This window comes from Paralichthys olivaceus, chromosome 22 (assembly GCF_024713975.1).
Source record: "Paralichthys olivaceus isolate ysfri-2021 chromosome 22, ASM2471397v2, whole genome shotgun sequence".
Classification (NCBI taxonomy): Eukaryota; Metazoa; Chordata; class Actinopteri; order Pleuronectiformes; family Paralichthyidae; genus Paralichthys; species Paralichthys olivaceus.
This window is the reverse complement of record NC_091114.1, coordinates 4737726-4751063: the sequence shown is the minus strand read 5'-3', so window position 1 is coordinate 4751063 and position 13338 is coordinate 4737726. Positions and strand designations below refer to the sequence as shown.

The 13338-nt window shown below is 41.6% G+C and overlaps 1 protein-coding gene across 11 annotated transcripts in view; it reads left to right on the top strand.

Moving 5' to 3' along the window:
* Positions 1-13338, top strand: part of nrxn2b (neurexin 2b) — a 618875-nt gene that overhangs the window by 552369 nt on the left and 53168 nt on the right. For all 11 annotated transcript variants that reach the window (XM_069519278.1, XM_069519277.1, XM_069519272.1 and 8 more), the window contains one exon: positions 129-300. In XM_069519278.1, coding sequence (XP_069375379.1) covers positions 129-300 — 172 coding nt within the window. The remainder of the gene's footprint in view (positions 1-128; positions 301-13338) is intronic.

Genomic DNA, 13338 nt, shown 5'->3' with positions numbered 1-13338 from the left:
ATCCACAAGTGCAGCAATTTTCCATGAAATTCAGGTTTTGTGGAATTTTTAAAATGTTAAGTACTCTTGATTGTAGTGTATTTAGCTTCACCCTCCTCACAATGTTATCTTTTGTCCTCTGCCTGTAGGAACGGGGAAAGATCGGCGTGATCTTCAACGTGGGAACAGATGACATAATCATCGAGGAGAGCGCGGTGATGGTGAGCGACGGCAAATACCACGTGGTGCGTTTCACACGCAGTGGTGGCAATGCCACACTACAGGTGGACAACCAGCCCGTCATCGAACGTTTCCCCTCAGGTAAGAACAGGGGTCAGAATCTGGGGTCTGTTTGATTAAAGCCTTCACAGTTTGAATTCTCAGATAAACTTGGTAACACAATGGAGAGAGAAAGAGGGAGCTTTGGAAAAAAATTTTATTGAGTGTGCCACGTGCCTCTTCAAGTGATTTTTATAGAACATTCTGTAAGGACTCTGGTTTATCTATCATTGCATTCATATTTAGAGCGTGTCTGTATTATTCTAGGTGATTAATTCAGGTTCTGGTCTAAAAAGCAGGAAGAGCCAAACAGCTTTCCTCAGGCAAGCAATCTCCCGTCTAAGAGCATCGACCTCTCTGCAGTTAGTCTTTCACTGCTGCTCCTGGCACTGTGAAAGCCAGCACTGAATCGAGGCCAGTACAATGTGAATATGCCAGTCAGGTTTGGTTGGTGAGCATGGCTTTTGGGTAGGATACAGAGGGAGCACACTTTACACTGGGAAAGTATGTGGAGGTGTTTAAACATGCCTTGGCTCCAAGATAAACACCGACGCAACATCATTACACATACAGACTTTAAATGAGGGCAAGCACCCGATGAGTCACTGCTTGGAGTGTGCTTATTCCCCTGCTTGCTGTTTAATCATAATCATGGAATTCTATTTTGGCCAAAATGATGAAGCTATTTTTAATGTAACAGAAGCACTCCCTTAATTTATCTCTCCATTGTGTTTACCCTCTGTTCATGGTTGTTTTAAGGAAGACATTTTGTGCTCCCATCGTGAATTTGCAGTCGGTAAACAGCAGTTGAAGCCAGCCTCTCCTGCTGGTGTTGGGTATTAATGATCACATGGAAAACTAATAACCTGCAATCTGTATTTTTGTACCTTTGAGTTTTTGTTGCATTCAAAATCAGACTTTTACATTTCCTTCCCCCCTGAAGTCAGTGTGTTCTGTCTCCATTGTCTAAAAGCACTATGTACTGTCATAGTTTAAAATGGCAGGGAGAGTGCTGCTAATGCGGCCGTGATATTTACTCTAGTTGACATAGAGCAGTGGGACTGTGGCATCCTCTGTCACAGCAGTGATCCCATATTTTGAGGCTATGTTTTGGCATTGAGAGAAGTGTATTCTCTTGCTAATCCATCAGCAGAGTGAGGCCGAACTGAGGGGCATGCATCACAGCCAGAAGAAGAAGAGCCCTGACAGTTCACTCTTTTCAGTTCCTATATTATGATGGAAATACAGCCCCTTTCCGCTATAGCAAACACGCCTAAGAAGAGCCTTCAACAACAGTAGCACTCAACAGTAGCACTTAGCGCTTAGAAGATGACAGAGCAGCGTGTTAATATTGGCAAGTTAGTGTCATCATCCATATGCACAGCCCATAATGTATTCTGTTTTATTCCTCTTACCTTTCCACCCTTCTGGCTTCTGCTGTTGTCTTAGTCAAACATTTCTCTCCTTTTCCTCCGCTGATCAAGAATTGAAGCATGTTATTTTGTTGTTGTTTGTTAGTTTACTTGAGGAGTTTCGTGTTTGTCTGCAGGGGGCTGGAACCCGTGTGAAGTTTTAGGAGGTTACGGGGACTGAAGAAAGGAAATGGATCAAGAGGAGAGGGGCGTAGTTGGTTGATTTGTAGAATAGCTTTTATTCATTTATGTGAACTAGATACTTTCAAACTATTTTTGGGTGCGTGCTTTGATGGCTTCCGCACCCGCTTTGAAGGCTCTCCTCGTCATCGTCTGGTGAGGCGGCGTCCTGGGGAAACAGAGATGTTACACATTAGGAAAGCAAAACCTCGGATGAGGCTGAGACACAAAAGGGCGGAGGAATACATAGGGGGGAGAGCGAGTCAGGGATGGAGCGAGGAATGTGGGGATTGCAACTTTCTAACTGAGACAGGAACTGTGTAACGAGACAGTGTGACGTTATATCTAGTAGAAAGGAGAAAGAAGTATGGGGGAGCTCCCTTGTTGAAACAAGTTCCTGTAACCCAGATTCAGATCTTTTGATTCTCTAAACGAGACAAAACACTCCAAGCTCACTATTTGTGAGTGTGTTCAGAACCTCCTTCAATTTCTTGATTATTTTATGTAGTTTCATTGCCATGTCCCAGTGGAAGATTGAAAACATCTTACAGTGTCCACGTAGCCAGATTGAAAAGAAAACAGAACAAGTTGTGTTGAAAGATATTTCCAACTGGGCTCTCTATTAGTTGTAACAGGTGCCAAATTGTCTGGTTCTTCTGACAAAACACGGATGTGCAGTTTCCTGTGAAATATCCTTCCCAAAAGGATTGTTGTGTTCCAAATCAAGCAGTCTTGTTGGGATGTCTAATGCTTTGTGCACACAGAGTTACATGTGGGATTTATCCTCTTGTAGTCCTGGTCTAAGAAATGCAGAAAACTTTCCCAGAGGAAAGGGATGAGAATTGTAGAGAATGTAAATCTCTCATTTCGCACAAGAATCACAGAGACAGGTTATCTTTCTGTATCTTTGTCTGACATTTTTGTACACTATAATTAGGGCCACAGTCCAAAGGATGTGTCAGAGTTAGATGTGTTTAAATTGCTGTCTGCACAAAGCCTCCGTTAAATCCCAGGCTTGCCGGCAGCAGGCTTATAAAGAGAAGGCCACAGCGAGGTGATGATTGAGGGAGACAGGATGTTGACAGCAAACATGGCCGTCACGGGTCAAGCACATTCATCGGCAAAGCAACACATCTCCTGATGTCCCACGAAGTGATGTTTGTAGTCCTTAGGGAGTGTGTGTCTGTGGGTGTTTCGGTGCGTGTCTGATTCTATGTGCGACAGTGTGTGTGTGTGTGTGTGTGTGTGTGTGTGTGTGTGCCCGTTGTGCTTTTGTTTGTGTGTGTATGTATGCATTTGATGGACAGGGAGCAGACAAAAAGTGTCAGAGGAGCACCCGACCAACTAATCCAGCGTGTCAGGTGTCCCCAGTGGGTCTTCCAGCAACAGTTATTGGCCCACCCTGCCTCCCACATTCCCAAAATGGCAGACTGGCTCAATAAAAACAGCCCTGTGTCACACTGAGCACCTCAACCTGGCCACAGACAAACAGGCAGATGTTAGCAGCAGTGCCATACGGACTATAATTGTACCATTTCACACCCAATTCCCTTTATTTACTGGTCATCTGCTGTGACGAAGGTAGCAGACCCGATGTGGCTAATTGTTTAGTCTATGCTGGCTTATTTTCAATTTTATACCACTACCACGAAGAATATTTTGTTCTGATTTTCTAAAGGTTGGGCATCATTATCAAATGCACACACCGCTAATACACAGCGGCCTAATCAGTGTTCTAAATTTTGGTTTGAAAGCTTTGAGGCTTTATTCATTGTTCCTCTTGTTAGGTTCATCTTGTTGGAAAAATAAAGTAATATTTATTCCAGTGAGAATTACTTCAAAAGAGTGTTTATTCCTTAAGACTGTATTGCTGACAGAACTGGACGTAGCCCAGGTTGGGATAATCCCCTCTGACCCATACAGTCTCTGAAATTAATGCACAACAAAGTAAAAGACTATCCTCAGTTTTGCTTTGGGGCTTTTTAGCTTTTGTTATCTAGTGTTTTTCAGAAACCTCAATGAACATTAAATAAAGCACAACTGAAGCTTTTACGGTAAGATGCAACACATTCTTTCCTCATGAATGAAAAGTAGAATTCCTGAGGAATAAAATGAACCCTTGCTGATTTACATACACACATAGGTTTTGCTGCTGTAGCCTTGCTTGACCTGAAGTGACTTGTTGCAAAGTATCGCTAACGATATTGAATTGAATAATGTTGAATAATGAATAATAATTCAACTGTCAATTACTAATAGGAAGGTGGATTCATTTTACATTATACAACCTTGGCTTAATAATTACATTAATGTAAAAATAATTTTAAATATTAAACAAGATCATTTTTTTGTCTTCTATAATAAGTCATTGGATATTTTGGTGTATCCATCAACAATTAACCAGCAATATCAAATTAAAATGATCATTTTTTGTATCCTAATAAGCCCATATTATTCAAATCCTGAATACAGGATACATACTGAATACTGATGTAGTGGGAATTTGCCTCCATGTTATTGTTTTATTAGCTGTTCTCTCCCAACACTGGGACACCGATCAGATGTAGTGAGTGGGGGGCTGCTACAGTATTAATCCCCTTCTTATGAGGAGAAAGCTGCCTTTCCAGCAGCTGCTGCTTTCAAAAAGTTTGAGTAGGAGAAAGAAAGAGCTTGAAGGAAGAAAACGTCCTAATGGTGAAGAGAAGAGTGTATGTGTGTGGTTTAGAGAGTGCTTATATGACTGAGTTGTGTATGGCTTAGTATACCTTTGTCTTGGCGTGTGTCTTACTAATGTGACTGTGTACAAATGTATATGTATGTTCACCTTTATTGCCTTGTATGTATATACATGTGCTGTATATACATTTGCATTTGTTTGAGAGATTGTTTGAACGATATGTAAGTGAACACTGACTCGCCTTCTAATCTTCAGCTTGTCTCTTTGTAAAGCGCCTCCATTTACATTTTTTCTGACGTTAGTAGTTCACTGCAGTAAATTAGTGAGAAGGGGGCTTCAGGAAAAATCTTTCCATTTCCTGTGGGTTTACACCACACTTGGCATTTGGGCTTCATTGCAGTGCCCCCCTGAGCTTTGGATAATCATTTTGCATTTTACAGCCGTAGTTATGTTGTCACCATTGCACCATATTGGCTGTGATTAACATATTTTGCTGGCTCATAACTGTGTCATTATGACCAGTGAGAGCACACAGTGTGCCCTCTTTCTTCCACGCTTTCTGTTTCGGTCTCACATGCCAGTATTTCCCGACAGCAAGTCTCCTATAAAACTGTCACGTTGATTTAGTCTCTGACAAGGCTGCAGTTGAGCAGAATTAGAAAGTGGAGTTGGTGGGGGTGGGCTTGAGGATGCTGTTGCTGCTTTGGGGGGGTTTCATAAATGAGGGGTTGAAGCAGGGGAGATCGAGCAGATGAAAAGCAATAGCACTCTTCACCAAGTGCCGGGTACATTTCTGAAAAATGATAGACTGAGGGAGGAGAAGAGTGTTGGATGGAATAAAAGAGAGGCAAGATCCAGTATGCATGCTTGAAGCTAACCACTGTCTCTGCTGTGATGGATGAGGATTTGCACGTTCCACAAATTGGATTGCATCACAGCAGGGAAGAATACATGAACAGTAGCCCTATACAGCATAATACAGCACACGCACGCTCCTGACATGCAAGAGTGCACACACATATTGTTACATCGTCCACAAGCCAGGATTAATATCATAACAAACACACAAATTACAAGCTACTTGAAATGCACTCAGACACGTCAATGCTCATTGTGAGCATACTAGCACACCACTTACTACCGATCATAAATCAGTGACAACAAAGGAAGAAGGAAAGATGGACAAAGGAGTATTTTCATTCCCTGTTTTCTTTCTGTAAGGCATTTAGAGGATCCATTCAGTGTGGCGGCTGACCATTAGAGGGGAAAAAACAGAACTAGGTAGAAATATGGGTTCACGAAGGAAGAGAAAAGACCTTTGGTGGGAGAAAACAGTTTAGACGGAAGAACTGGAGCTCTTAAGATCTTCTTACTCCTCAGATAACTGGTCTGAGAAAAGGGGTCAACAAAGCTCTTGGCTGCACTCTGTCCTTCCCGCAGACCTTTCTGTCCCTATTGTTTCTCGATATCCATCTTTGTCTTCGCCACCTCCCCACGCAGAGAGAAAGAAAACCAAGCGTGAATAAGCAAGGAAGATAAAGAGACATTGTAGAGGCAGCCCAAAAGATCTGCTTCCCTCTTCCCTTTGGCAAAAACAATATGAAAGCACTCAACTGAGCCAGTTAAAATGCTAAAAGTAGGGGAGACCAACAGGATTAGGACAGGAGAGGGATGCACTTTGTACAAGACAACACAGTCAGACAAATAGCTGGAGGCATATGGACTAGATTTCACTTTACTAGCTCAGGCTTCCACACAAGAAATATGGAAGCAGTGAGTTTGATGCCCACAAAGCAGATGAGAGTCAGATGAGCGAGCTGGAAGATGTGTGGCCTCATGTCCTTTACAATCACATTCATTTGAGAGGGGACACCTATAAGTTACTGTCATGTGCTTGTTTAGTGTAATTTATGGCAATTAGAGTCATGGCAGTTTGCAGTGTTGTATACTACAACATCTAGAAGTGCACAAAGCAGCAGTGGAAAGTACATAGGACCGCCTAGTTAAGTGCAGTAATTAAGTCCACTTTTGTGTAGTTTGGTTTTGAGTGCTAGTTCAAATATAAGACTGAAGTGATTACTTTGTATAATCATCATATGATATATGTGATTAACTACTATTGTTTTATAAATAGTTAAAAGTAGATTTACGAGTAGTATGACAGTATAATCAGTCACCAGTTTGTTACATATGCATGGCAAAATTACTTAATAAAATAATAAAAAACACCTCAGTATAATTCAACTCAATTTGTTGCACACCAGAAGAGTATCAGCCCGATTTGTGTTGTGTTGTATAAAAGGAACAGTGATTGGGCCTGTGAGCAGAAACCCACAATAGCTAATGAGAGCCAGCTGACCGGGAAGCATCACCAATGGGATGTTGCATACTTGTGTTTAGATCTGAATCATGGATGCACACAGCGTAAATAAGACTTCAGTCTCCTGTACCAGGCAGACAGAAGAAAAGTCCGCATCCGTGATTGTTTTATCTTGAAGTCTAATTTGACCGCACACGTTTCTGTGTGTCCTACATCTCAACAGGTCTGTCTAGTGTGTGCTAAAAATAAATCTGTCAAACTGTCAAAAATATTTGATACTACTACATCCTATTCCTTCTCTTTATACCTCTGTGTCAGGTGCATTTTTGAATGCAGGCCTCACTACTGCTGCTTTTATTCGCAAGGATTTGAATATTCTGTTCCAAAAAGAAGAGAATTACTGTTTGAATGGTCCCACTGATACCATGAAGTAGCTGACGGCTTCTTATTTCAAGTTCCTCAGGCTAAATTAAAACACAAATTATAAACATGTTCATTAATTCTTGTAGTTACTGGAGTTAGAAGCTGGAGTTTTTGAAGTTGGGCTCCAGACTTGGAGTCAGTCAAATATCTGATGTGATGCATCACTGACATTTGTCATAATTTGGAATTCAGAAATGAACAGCAGAAAAAATCAGAAGCTGGTAAATGAAGTCAAGCAGCTCAGCCACTTGTCATTGGTGACAGCTCCACCTCATTCTGTGAGTTCTTATTGGGCCTCTGGTGCGCTGCGACTCCCTCTGATTGGATCTTGCACAGTTGGAAGGTATCTCCAATTATTGGCCTGTGGCTATGAGATGATGGAGGAGAAGAGAACAGAGAAGTTGTGAAGAAAGTACTGACGAGGAGAGAGCAAGAGATGGAGGGAGACATGGCTAAGTAGTGCAGAGCAGGAGAGGGAAAAGATTGCTTTGGGTAATTAGAGAAGTGACAACTTTGATTTCCGCATGAGTCGGGGTGGGGGGGCTCTCTCTGGCTCACTCTGGCAGCCACTCTCGCACAAATCCACCGTGGCCGAGATGAAAGGTGGCGAGGATCCCGTGGAAGTGAGAAGAGAGAGGGAAAGAAATGAAAACGAGCTGTTGGATTGATAACTGCTGCACAGATGAAAGATGAGTGAGAAAGATGAGTAGTTGAAACAGTGAGATATCATCTCTTTCAAACGCATGCCAACACAAGTGGTGGGCGATGTATTTACATTGAACAAAGGAGTCTGGTAGGGAGGTAAATGGCTTTCTTTTCCTTTGCCTCGTCACATGAAGAGACAACTTGCCTGCAGTCTTTGGCTTAAAAGAGTTTGGAGAGAAAAAAAAATGCTGCAAAGAAATGCCATCTTATCTAAATTATATCCCTTTTTGAGCAGCTTAAAGTGAACCGATTATTTCAACATTTAACTTAAAAAAATCTAGATGTGTTTAATTTTCTCCTAATTTTACTTGTCCTGTTAATAGAAAACAAGTTGAATATCTATCATGCCTTATGACTTTTTAAGAAAATAAGACTTTTGGGTCTGAAGAACAGAGATGAATTTAGTAGCGCAGGGTTACAGTACATGGGGCAGTGGTTTCCTCTCACCATCCGCTCTGAAAAACACCCGGTGGATATGAGAGCAATCCATCTAAAGTTACCTAATGAAAAACAGAATGAGGCTGGCTTGACAGAGAGCGGTTTCTGTGAGAGGGGGGGAGAGCGCGATGGCTGGTGGCCAGTCGTCTCCAATGTAATCTCCATTCTTGTGGATGGATTTCCAATGTGGGTGTCCTGTACAAGGGCATCTGGCTGCCTGCCTGCCTGCTACATGATATACAGTTGGCTCCTTGGAGAGTCTCCGCACACGCGCTCACATGTGGTCACACATATGCACTGATACGGAAGGAGACAGCGAGCAAGACAGAACAGTGTGTGATTCATATGCTAGATTATCAGCACTCTCGAGCCAGACTCTCCCAGACAGACACAAAGATCAGACACTCTACACTCCCAGCACACTACACAGGTCTCTCGCTCCGACCTCCACCTTGCTTTCTGTCTCCCAGAGGTGCCAGTCTGTCAGTGAGTCCTTGCCCTGCCCTGTGCCCGTAGCACAGCAGCTGTGATACCCACCCTGGACACGGCCTCATCATATCTGTTGATGTAGCCAATGCTCCAGGCGCCAGACTCATGGTGCGAGAGACGGAAAGGCAGGTTTCTGTCTTCCAGAGAGGAAAAAGTGTTTCAGGACAAACAAACGTGATTAGTGTAAGTGTGGAACAGCCTGGGACATGCACACAATCTGCTGGGTTGTGATCCATACCCTGTCTTACAGCTTAGTTTAGTTTAGTAGTAGTTATCTGTTTGCTCTATATTTAAAATACACAAGCTTTTTCTCCATATGTCCACCAGTTATACAGTATGACTCACAGTTCTAATAGATCTTTAATCATTAACACAGTACACTCATAAAGTTTTCTTTTGCAAACTCCACCTCAGAGTTACAATTCTGAATGATTGGGTTTATGCTTTTATCAAATAACTGGCTTATGACTTCTGTACATGTAAGTTACATAGAACAGCATTAAAAGGGATCATTTTTGTACTACTCTTACTATCCCATATTTCTACATGCAACACATAAAGTACAGTCAGTATGCTACAGATATGTATTAATATGCTTAATTCTCATATAAAGGATAAGAGTTTATTCAGTTAATGAATGTATTTTAAAATAAAACTCTTTGAATACACTATTTGAAAAATTGCCCCAAATGGTTGAAATTCATGTAGTGGATGACGAGAGATCATTAATATTGATAATGGTCCAAAAAGACTGTATCCTACATTTCCAATAATGCAACTAGATGCATCTCGGGTAAGCTCCACTGAGCACTTTGAGACACTTAGCTGTGACAGAGGGTTCTTCTCTCAGACTTGACGAAGATCCTCCAGAGCTAGAAGTGAATGAGTTGAGTGCACCTTTAAGGGAACATGTGTCTCCATGTAAACTGCAGCCACTCGTGTCCTTAAGTCATGCAAGGCAATTAAAGAAAAAATATATTCCTCAACAGCTCAGAGCCACCGTTTGCTTTACTAGTTTATATTTCTCTCTTGTATATCAGATTTCCTTGAGCGCCAGGTCCGATAGCATTGTTTTGCCGTCTTTCATATCAAGCAAAGGGAATAGTCTTGGGAGAGGAGCCAGTACGATAATGGCGGTGAGGGAGAAGAGAGGGGCCCAGATGTTTAATCTATCCCCCCATTCTCATGCAGAGCAGGTTTCAGCTGGTGTGGAGACGAGCGAGAGGGGAGACGTTTCTCTGGTTCACTCAGAATGACTTATTTCTCCAAGGATCCCAGTCGAGCAGATGCAAACAAACAAGCAGGACACGGAGGAATTTACATTTTCTGACACTGCAGTGGAGATGATACAAAAGCTGTCCGACAGAACTTTATGGCATTTTTTTTTTTTCCTGTATCTCTATATTAATTTTCGTTAAATTAAAAATGACATCAGGATTTCTATGATTTCCATCACTTCCCCAGTTTTCTTTACCTTAGCTGTGTTTTTGTTGAATAGATACAAAACCATTGTGGAATCTGAATCCTTGTTGTTGATGATGTTGATACTTCTCTCCCATGTTTGCCAAGGAAAGAACATACATCTACATTTGCGTCCTATACATATACAAGTCTCTCTTAGTATTTATAGCTCTCCTCTCCAAGCACTTAGTATGACTGTGTACAGTAATGGGGGGCAATGCCTGTATTATAATGTACTGCATTTAATTTCCAACCACTAAACTCACTGTGTTACCAGGCAGCAAAGAAGGATTGGAGGGAAGAGGGAAGGAGGAAGAAAGAATTAACAATAAAGAAAAGTAATTGGTGGAAAGGGAAAAGGAGGAAGGCAGAAAGTGAAGGTAAATGGAGAAATAAAAGGGGAAACTTTGCAAGAAGGAGAGAGGGAATAGAACATAGTGGAAGGAGGAAGGAAAGAGTAAAGGCTATAGAAGAAATAATGGCACAAGGTTAAGAATGAACCGTGGATGAAGGATTGTTTGAGAACAAGGGAAGGACAGGTTGAGAAGAAGAGCGGTTAGAGGGGAAGAAGCAGGCTCGAAGGATAAAGTGAGTAAGACAAGGAAAAGGGATTAAGGAAAGATCCCTCAGAGGAGGCACAGAGGAAGGAGGGTGAGAGCATTTGAGAAGCAGTTTCCTGGCTGCAGTATCTAACAACTGCCACTAGGGGGAGAATAAGTTCATACTCATTATCAACCATTATTTGGATGATAAAATGGATCCTTCATAGGATGAAGTTACTGGAAGCGGCTGCCTCAATGTGATTCAGACAAAGTTAGAAGGAAGCAGATGTGAAAATAGAATCACAAGACTGATTCATCTCCCTGCCTCCCACGATATTCTTCTCTATTTGCTGTTATTTTGATCACCTTTAAATTGCTCCACCTCTCAGATTTATCACATCCCCTGCAGGGCTAATTCAGGCATTATTGCAGGCAGTAAAAAAACAACCATTACCACCAATTAAATATTATTCAAAGATCAAAACATCCAGGAACAAATTTACTGCTTCATTTTCTTTCTTTGCCTTTCTGAGTCAGCTCTCTCGCCCAGATGAACAGAGAGTTCCAGGTGCAGCATATGAATAACACAGAGTCAGATGTTACCATACATTCTCTTCCATGTTCAACCTGCTCGCCCTCTATATGCTTCTCTATCCATCTGCTGTTTGTTATTCATTCCTGCTTTCTGTCTTCTCTCTGCTTTTCTGTCTCTTTTCACTTGTCATTATATTTTTCAATGTAGCTTTTCTCCCCATACACAACCAACTGTGTATTTTCATATACACACACTTCCTCAGTGCGTGTGAGCCATTATTGCGCAGGCAGGCGTGGGTAGAGAGACCCCTGGGGAGTGGAAGTAGGTACTGCAGAATGGAGAGGTGGTCTATTTTAGATCACTGCAGCAGCACAGAGCAGCGAAGGGAGCAAAATCAAAGTATACTAATTAGGATGCAGGATTTACTTCAGAGCTCTCCTGTTTGCTGTTTAGACTTTGCTCCCAAGCCCTCCCTCAGTCTCTGACTATTCTCTCTGCAGATACTCTCTGCAGCCATTGTCTAACCCAATGGCTCTTTAACATTTCATGTGGTAATGCAACCACTAAAACTGACTCAAATTCAGGCTGAGACTGTAAAGATAATGTTCACTGGTGAATGAGAGTGAAATCACAGCAATAGTTCATTACAGAAATGTCTGCTTTACAACAGTGGTGTATTTGGCTGACATTGGCTCAGTTATACCTTGGTAATGCTGTCGTGCTATTTGTGGGTAATGATGGCATATGATGACATAGGCTATTTGAATATACCTTAAAAGTTGGATTGCATCATCTTGTATGTGGAAAGTGAAACACCTTTAAGTAAAACATCTTGTGTTATGGTGTAAATGAAATAGTTTGCTGTAAATTATAGAAATAATGAATTAAGTATGATCTGTATTTTATGGAACCCCCTGGAACGTCGGCGATCCTCAAGGATGCCTGGGGATTCCCTGACCCCATTTTTTGAGGATTCACTAATTCAACATAGAGGCCTTATTTTTAGCCTGTAATCTTTGGAGATCCCTATTTGACATACACAATAACTCCTAATTAAGTCTCTGACATGGCCACCACTTCAGACTTCATCAAACCCCCAGCCTGGCCACCACCAGCCCTCACCTCCCCCTAATTCCAGCTCCAACTCTATTGGCAGTGTTGGAGATGTGCGCAGTACGACCCTGAGGTTGATTGAAGTGAAGTGAGGGATAATAAGTTTGCACAGCGACGATGGAACTTCTTTGACTCGCTGATGAAGTGATGCTAATTGCCGAGTGCCACTGAGAAGTGCTCAATTAATGCATAAGGGAGAGAAAAAAACATGAGAAAAACAGTGTGCAGACAGTTTCACTAAGTCCTTTTCGCTTTAGGTGAATTAGAAAAGTCGGATTCAAAGTGAAGTGATGTGCCACGGGCAGAATGCCATCCTGTTGTCGGATTTGCGAGGTAGTGATTTCCTAATCAGCGACTCTTTGTGTGCGGTGGGAACTAAAGTATGTCTTCCTTGAAACAACCATGAAATGTGTTTTACTACTGTGTGATGCTTATGTGAAATAACAATGCTGTATTGCTGACATTGATGTGTCTTTTCCTGCTTTATTCATTTACAGTGTACTAATTGTGTTCAATGATTGCTGGTTTTGTGCGACTCTAGCTTAATTTACTTCATTACTGCTAATGTGTTTCTAAAGTGTATTCACTTTGCGCAAGTTATCTCTTCTACAAATGTAATTATGCTTTATCTAAATAATTCATAAATCTGTTTAACTTTTGAGTCCATTTAAAAATCATTTAAACTCAATGTAACTAGAATGCTGTTAACTTGTCTAACCAAACCAACCAGCCTAAAAACACATCCTCAAGTTCTTCCTGTCCTAAATAAAGCTGATTTAAAGAAC